Raw genomic sequence first — 8399 nt, 5'->3', positions numbered from 1 at the left:
CAGCTGTCGGCACTCAACACGAAGCCGGAGTCGCACTGGCAGCCCTCAGCGCAGGGGCCGTCACATGGGACTGGGGTTGTGAGGGGCGCAGGGGACGGGCAGCTGGCTGGGCAGGGTGGGCCACAGAGCTCGTAGTGGCTGTTGCTGGGGCAGGCGATCTCTGCAGGTGGATGAAGGAGTGGGAGGGAGAGGAGAATGGTGTCAGAGAGCGGGATCTGAGGAGGAGGTGGGAGGAGACAGAGACAAAGAGAGACAAAGAGTGACAGACAAAGACCAAGAAAGACAGAGCAAGAGACACAGAGAGACAGAGAGAGAGAGACAAAGACTCACAGACAGGGAAAGAGATAATGAGAAAGAGACAATCATATGGAGACACAGAGCTAAGCACTAAGACACGAAAACAGAGACACACAGAGAGAAAGAAACAAAAAGACCCAGAAAGACTGGAGTGGAACCAAACCAGCCCCACAGACACAGGATCCTTGCCGCAAAGTCCCGCCCTCCTCCCCACACTCACCACAGCCAGCTTGCGCCCTCCAGTCCTTGATGACAATGCCAGCGGCCTGGCAGGCAGCAGCATAGGTAGCCAGAGCCTGGCAAAGTATGTCATGGGCTCCACTGCCCAGGCAGACGTCCAGAACACAGCCCTTGAAGAAGCTATCAGGTGCCACATGGGCATGGCAGGCGGCGAAGGGGCCTCCCATGCCAGCGGCCAGGGGTCCACAGAAGCCAGGGCCCTTGTACTTCTCCAGCTGGTCCTCGGGGCATGTTGGGCAGGACCCCTGACATTCATCCCAGCACAGTGGGTCCCAGCCCGGGGCTCGCCAGCTGCCTCCCCAGATGGGTATCGCGGGAGCCAGTGTGCCGTTAGGGAAAGCTTGGTCGTTGCTGGGGCTTCGGTCCATGTTGCCGCAGAGCCCACATACTGCGCCATGGTAGCTACTCGGCAGCGTCACCTCCACTCTCCAGTTCCAGTCGTAGCTGACCCGCAGCCCGAAATCAGCTGCCAGCACAGCTTTCAATGCGCCCTGGGTCACTGAAAGCCGCCCGCCGGCCACAGAGACAGGCAACGCTGTCAGTACACCATTCACCTGGAGGAAGGTGGGGCAGAGTCAGGAGGCAAACAGAGGTCACTCGACACGGGGAGGCCCGGCCCTGGCCTGCCATGGCTGGGAGCTGCCAAGGCTTTCCTCACAACTGATGGTTGTATAGTCATTTGACAAACATTGTGGACAGCTGCTGTAGTACAGGCCCTGGGGAATGGAACCTAAATCTGTTTCTTTTTCTGGGTCTCTCTCTTGATCTCCATCTCCCTCCTTTCCTCTCCCTATTGTCTTTCCTTCCCTCTCCATCTAGATCTATCTCTCTTTCTGGATTTCTCTCTCTCTCTCTCTTTCTCTCTCTCGCTCTCGCCCTCGCTCTGTGTGCGTGTGTGTGTGTGTGTGGTGTGTGTGTGTGTGTGTGTGTGTGTGTGCGTACTCTCTCTCTGGGTCTCTCTTTATCTGGGTCCATCTCTTGGGGTCTTCCTCGGGCTCTTTTGCCCACTTGCTCCCTCCTCATTCCCTCGGCACCTCTCACCTGTGTGGCTGAGCATCTCTTCCACTCACTCATCATCATTTCCTGAGTACCTACCTTGTCTCGCACCTCCCCCTCCCCCTACAAGCTGCCATTAGTCTACATCTCCGGTACCCTGGGCAGAAAGAGTGGTCCGTTCCTTGCTCTCCAGCTCCGCGAATGTCACTCTGTGTCTGAGTCTCTGGGCCTCTCGTTTGTTCTCTCACAGACATTCATGGTGTGGCTTCCCCCGGTGAGACCCTGAGCTGAGCACTTGACACGCACCCCCTCGCTGTGGGGCAGGGCCTGCGATGATGCCCATTCCTCGGAGGAGAAAACTGAGGCCCACCAAGTAGTCACTTGCCCAACATCGCACTGCTCACACGGAGAGCCCGGATTCTAACCCGGGTCTCTAAAAAAGGCAGATGCTGAAGTCCGACATTAAAGGCCTTCACAAAGGGGTGAACTCAATTAATTCCCCACAGAGGGCTGACTTTTTTCGCTGTAATTGCTGTTGCTTGGCTGCCATTTCGTTTCAGGCCTGGGTGGAGAGAGCGAGCGCTCAGCTCCTGACTGTGGCCGGCAGGGAACATCCCCCACTCTACCGGGGGCTCAGGGGACCATGCTGCAGGACTTACCCGGACTTTGCCAACCTCGCCTTTGTGGATGGAGATGTTGATGCTGAGAACAGTCACAGTGACGAGCCTTACAAAGGACACAGCAGGGTTGCCCCGGTTCTCGTTCTTGGTGGTGATGGTGAAGGTCGTCAGGTCCTCGGTGGTGACTCCTGGGCAGCTGGTTGTCACCAGCACGTAGTTGCAGGTGCCCTGGAAGTCAAAGTCTCGGCCATCGAAGGAGTGGTAGTGGGGGTCGCCCCACAGCCAGCACGTGGCCTCGTAGTTGGGCACGCACACGCCCTGGCTGCCCTTCTCCTGGCACGTCTCTTGTGGTCGACATGTCACACCGTGGCAAGGTTCTGGGGGCAGAGGAGAGGAATTGAGCACCCCCCCCCTCATCTGCCCCATCTGTGTGGGAATATTGGCCCTGAGGGCCACCGCGGGCAAGACCAGATTCCAGGGGCCTCATGTCTGTGATGCAGACCTTACAGTTTGCTGTTCCTGAGACCCTGGGAGTCCCCCATGTCTGCGACTCAGGCCCAGTGGCGGCCTGAGTCTAAGACCCTGCCAAAGGTCCCTGCATCTGAGGCCCAGGCCCTGCAGTTCGCTCTCTGAGACCCAAGCTCCAAGTCCCCACATCCGAGACCCAGGCCCCAGAGTCCCCTTGATTGAGATCTCAGCCCAGGGAACCCAGATGTGAGACTAGAGCCCAGGGGTCCCCGTGTCTGTGATGCAAGTCCAGGCGGCATCTGTGAAGATATCCGCAGCCCCAGGGTTCTCTGTGTCCAGCACCCGGGCCCTGGTTGCCCCATGCCTGAGCTCCCGGACTCCTGGGGGCCGCCACACTGAGACTCAGGTCCTGGAGGTCTCTGTGCCAAGAGCAAAGTACTAGAGAACTTTCTGGTGAGAACCTAACCCCAGAGATCCCAACATTTGCGACCCTGACGCCAGAGTCCTTGTGTCTGAGTCTCATGGCCTGGGGACCCCTCGATGCAAGACTCTCTCCTCGGGGTGGCCGTGTCCAGGACCCTGGCCTTAGGGAGCTCACTTCTGAGGCTCTACCTCCAAAGGTCTCTTTATCCAAGACTCTGTCCGTAGGGCCACTGTATCTGTGACCCTAGTCTTTAAAACTCCTATGCCCAAGCCTTCCTCCTCTCTCCTCCCGTGCCAGTTTTGAATTTATGGCCTCTAGCTCCAAATGCACCCATAGAGGTAGGCTTTGTCAGTAGAGGGCGCTGGAGAGTCCCAACGGGAGGAAGGGGCTCCCTTACCCGCTCCCAGCTGCCTCTGCTCTCCTGGCTTCTGCTGGTGTCGGGAGCCAGCGGCAGGTGGGACACCCAGTCAGCAAGGGCCACCGGCCTCAACTGGCTTCCCAGCAAGTCACTCAGCACCCCATCAGCTGGCTTCCCGGTGAGTTTTGCCAGCACCCCGGTGGAGTCGTCCCGCTCGCTGGCTTCAGCCTGCACCACCTCTCTGCTACCCATTGGGCTACAGCCACACCCTCCAATGAGCTCTGCCTCAGCCTGGGGTGGGGGCTCTCTGCCCAGTTCCTCCCTTCAGCCTTAAGGGCAGGAGTTGCTCCTTACATCTGCCGCTGTGTTCGTTAGTGTTCGTTTCTACCCCCTGGTAGGCAATTCCCCATTATGAGTAAAGAATTCGATTAAACTTTCCTCATTCAAGCTGCTGTGTGGTTTCCGTCTTCTAATTGGACCCCGACCGATATACCCCATCCTTGGGAGTCCCTGTCATCCTACCCATCAGCCCTCAGCATCTGTCATTTCTGGAGGTCCCATTTCCCTATCTTCAGAAACGAGAAAATTATTCTCTGTCCTTTACCCTAAGAAACCAGTCCCGGGGGGTGGCTCTGTGTCTTAGATTTAACCTGGGGGGTTCCCCATGTCTGAGACCGTATCCCTATAAATCCTGATCCTCCACTCAAGGGGGACCCTTATCCAAGACCCCAGTCTGGGTGGGGTCTCTGTGTGAGACCTCAGGATTCTGCTTTCTGTCCCTGTCCCCATGGGTCCCAGTCTCCCCTATCCCTTGGGGCTGGTATCTGAAGCCCCCGAGCCTAATTCCGAATATGAATGGTCAGCAGACTCTGGCACTGCCAGCTGCATGTTTTGTAAATAACATGTTATTGGAGCTACACCCCCTCGTTTACGGGGTCTCCACATGGTTTCATGCCACAGTGGCAGAGTCACTAATTGTGACAGACTCTATAGGCTGCAAGTTTCAACGTTTACCATCTGGCCCCTCAGGGGAAAAGTTTGCCTGTCTTCGCCATATGCCGAGGGTCTCTGACATCTGCCCAGGACGCCCAGCTTCGAGGACCCCACAGACTGGATTCCACCATGAGGGTCCCTGCCTCCCAGACCGGAGGGTCTCTGCGCCTGGCCCTAGGAACTTCGGCCCGGGAGCCCCCAGCTCTGGGACCTCAATCTTTAGTCCTCTGTGCCTCTCGACGTAAAGGTCCAGGTCACACCACCCTCAGCTCCAGAGGTGCTGTCCTCTGTCCCCAGCCACACCAGCCCCGGCCCCAGCCCCGCACCTTTGACACAGCTCAGGATGCCTGCCGAGGACTGGCACAGCTGTCCCAGTTCGCAGCTGTGGTTCTGGCACGCCAGGCCTTTCCCCGCGTGGCACACGCACTGCTGTCGGCAGCTGTCGAGGAGTACTGTCTGCCCTGGCTGTGGGGACAAAGGGCACAGCCATCAGGGTAGGAGCTGACTCCAGCATCTTCTGTGTTCCAAGCGCAGAGGGTCCGAAGGACATGAAAGGGACATCTTTCAGCAGGGGTGGCCCCTGGTCTGTGAAACGAAGGCATATGGCCTTGGGGTCCAATTTGTTTATTAATTCATTCGCTTCCACTAAAATCTGTTCACTCATTTGTTTAAACTAAATTTCTGCCGTGTCAGGGAAGCGGCGTAACAGCCATCAAGGGCAAAGGCTCTGGGGCGGATGCCTGGGTGCCAAGCCTGTTTCTGCGATTTCCAGATCGTATCGCTCTGTGCAAACGGCTTAAACCTCTTTGTGCCTCAGTTTCCACATCTGTAAGTTGCAGGCAATAATAGCACCTACCTATGGACGCATAACTGAGTTAGTAATGCATATAAAGTACAGATGAAATGAAAAAGAGTTTCCTTTAAATCATCCAGATTGGAGAGGAAAGGAAACGGGTAGAGATGAAACAATATTGGGAAAATGTTGCTTATTTTTTAAGCTGAGTGTCAGGTACACGGAGATTTATTATATTGTTCCCTTAACTTATGCATGTTTGAAAATTTTCATAATAAAACGTATATTTATAGTATATTACATGATATTACACTATATGTATAGGACTTAAAAGAGTAGCTGCTGCATACTAAGCACCAGCTGCCTATCTGCTGTTGTTAATATTATTATTCATATGAGAGCCACAGAGAGGGCCGTGCCTTGACGGAGGCAGATTCAGAAAACACACTCAAACCGAAGGAAAAGGAGGAACTGCGAGTGTGGGAGTGGCAAGCGGAGGGCGTCGGCCGCTGGTGAACAGACAAACTCTATACCTGGGATGCAAAACCAAAACTTGACCTGGGGAGCCGGGGGAAGGTTTAAAGTTTCAGGAGCCATGGTCACATTTACAAAGGTCTTTCCTGCAGCCATGGGGACGGTGACCAGAGGGAATAAAAGTGAGGGATGGGAGGAGGTCAGGTGGGAGGGGACACACCGCACCACAGTGGGGCCCTGGGGAGTGGAACGGGGGTGGGTGGGAGAGGTGTTCGGGAGGCCAAGTGGACAGACTGTGCAGCTGAGGCAATGGGGGGGGCGTCCAGGATGAGGCTCCCTCCAGCTCCACCTAGGATGGCCTGGTTCTTACCTCGTAGTAGACACCGTTGTGGTAGCAGCCGCATTTCTGGATGGGCACGCAGGCTTGGCCGTCGTTGAGGAAGCCATGGTCACACTGGCAGCCCTCAGCACAGCTATCTGGGCACTGGGGGGCGGCACTGAGTGCGGAGCAGCTCAGCGAGCAGGTGTCTGCACAGAGCTCGTAGTGGCTGTTGGTAGGGCACATCATCGCTGCAAAGAGGGGGTGTGGGTCAAAGCTCCTGAGAAGGAGAAGCTGCAGGGCCCAGGTCTGCCCCTGCTGTGCCTCGACTCCCCCCCTTCTCTGCCTCGCACTCACGACAGAAGGACTCGTTCCTCCAGGGTCCGACGTGGCCTCCAATCGCCTGGCAAGCACTCACATAGGCATGAATGTTGCTGCAGAGAATGCTCCGGTTCCCACCGCCCACGCAAAGATCGAAGACACAGTCTTTCAAGGGACCCTGGGGATCCAGCAGCTTGTGGCAGGCGGCCAGTGGTCCAGTGGGGCTGGTAAGCAGCCCACAGAACTTCTCCTGCTGGTACTTCTCCTGCAGCGCCGGTCCACACTGCAGGCCACAGTCCTCGCCGGGCTTGCAGGTGGGCGGCGGCAGGCATGGGGAGCCGGGCACCTTCACCTCCCAGGAGTTGCCGAACTCGTTGGGGCTGCCTGCCTGCGAGCCGTCAGGCTTCCGGAAGTCGTCCTTGGGGTCACCATTGTAGTTTCCACACAGGCCACATAACTGCTGGTAGTAGTTGCCTGGGACGGTGACCCGCACATTGTACACGAGGTCGTAGGCCACGCGCAGGCCAAAATCGGTCTCGATCACAAAATCCGAGCCGTGCTGGGACACACGGACCCGGCCCTGGGCCAGCACCACAGGTGGCTTCATGTCCACACCGTCCACCTGGGAGGCAGGAGATGCCAGGCTTCAGAGGGTGTGCTTTGAGAGAGCAGTTCTTAGGTCAAGCCCCTGCCTGGCACTGAAGAACTGTGTGCTCTCAGTTTCCATATTTGTAAAAAGGGTATAACAATAGGGTCTTACAGAGGGTTGAATGGTGTTCCCCAAAAGATATGTTCATCCAGAACCCCAGAATATGACCTTATTTGGAAGAAGGGTCTTTGCAGATGTAATTAGGGTAACGAGCTCAAGATGAAATCATCCTGGATCAGAGTGGGCCATACGCCCAATGACCCAATGACGAGCGTCCTCGTAAGAGCCGGAAGAGAAGACACAGACACACAGAGAGAAGGCCACGTGAAGACAAAGACAGGGGTTGGAGTGACACCTGGAGCTGGATGAGGCAAGGAAGCCTCCTCCCCAAGAGCCTTTGGTGCGGGGCTGGGGAGCTGCAGCCCTTGCCAATACCTTGATTTTGGACTTCTGGCATTCACAGCCATGAGAAAATAAATTTCTGTTGTTTTAAGCCACCAAGTTGGTGGTAACTTGTTCTGGCAGCCACAGGAAACTAATCTGGATCTCGCTGCGGGAACGACCTTAGCAGCTGTCCTTCAATCACCACTTATGCGGTGATGGATAATGTAGTGACTCCAGAGACCACGCCAGGGTTCAAACGCAGCTCTGCCCCTTGCTCTCTCCGTGACCTTGGGCAGGTGAGTCAGCTCTCTGTTTGTGTTTCCTCATCTACTGAGTGGGAATGAGGGATCTACCCCACAGGTTGCTGTCAGGATTCAATAAATTCACATTTGCTAAGAGCCGAGAACGGCGTCCGGCACAGAATGGGTGCATTCGCTGTTGTTATTAGCTATGGCTGCAAGTTTTTATTTTAAAGAGTAAGTGGGTGCTGAGGGTTTCGCCTTAAGCATCAGTGGGTGGAAAGTCAGGCTAAATTCTTGGGGAAATGAACTTCAAGTCCATGAGCCAAGAACCAGTAGTTTTGATTTAAGGCTGCTGGGCACCTACACAGCCTTGTAAATCCTGATTAACACGCTCCCTCAGCTCTCCTTAATGCAGACGCGATGAGCATTAGATTCTTTTGGAAGTATGCGGAATCAGAGGAGAAGGCAGGAGACAGACATGCTCCCGGCGGAGTCTCCTATAAACAGCGTCAACCACCATGCTCCCCAGACAGGGACAAGCGACTTCGCCCCTGTACCCAAGGTTCCTCATCTGTAAAGTGAGGATATTAAGAGTTTCCACCTCATGAAGAAGGCGGATGATTCAGTGAGACGAAATAACAAGAACAAGAACGCCCACGACTCATATGTATTTAGAGCCAACTATATGCCAGGCGCTGTTCTACACGTCCAGCTACATCAGGGACTATAGAGTGAAATGCACGTTCAGTGCATAGCGAGCACCTGAAAAAGTCAGCCATTCCTCAGCATCCTAGTTGTCATTACTGCTACTGGTGCATGGC

General features: G+C 55.5%; 1 protein-coding gene across 1 annotated transcript in view; it reads right to left on the bottom strand.

The window, feature by feature from the left end:
* Nucleotides 1-8399, bottom strand: part of LOC105300218 (IgGFc-binding protein) — a 35954-nt gene that overhangs the window by 9449 nt on the left and 18106 nt on the right. Inside the window, exons 7-12 of the mRNA XM_023537909.1 lie at nt 6340-6925; nt 6034-6233; nt 4723-4861; nt 2193-2530; nt 518-1091; nt 12-160 (exon numbers count right to left, since the gene is read on the bottom strand). Of these exons, the coding sequence (XP_023393677.1) occupies nt 12-160; nt 518-1091; nt 2193-2530; nt 4723-4861; nt 6034-6233; nt 6340-6925 (1986 nt within the window). The remainder of the gene's footprint in view (nt 1-11; nt 161-517; nt 1092-2192; nt 2531-4722; nt 4862-6033; nt 6234-6339; nt 6926-8399) is intronic.

Source organism: Pteropus vampyrus, unplaced genomic scaffold (genome assembly GCF_000151845.1).
Source record: "Pteropus vampyrus isolate Shadow unplaced genomic scaffold, Pvam_2.0 Scaffold203, whole genome shotgun sequence".
NCBI classification, from domain to species: Eukaryota; Metazoa; Chordata; class Mammalia; order Chiroptera; family Pteropodidae; genus Pteropus; species Pteropus vampyrus.
The sequence above is the reverse complement of the archived record's forward strand: the minus strand, read 5'-3'. Positions and strand labels throughout refer to the sequence as shown.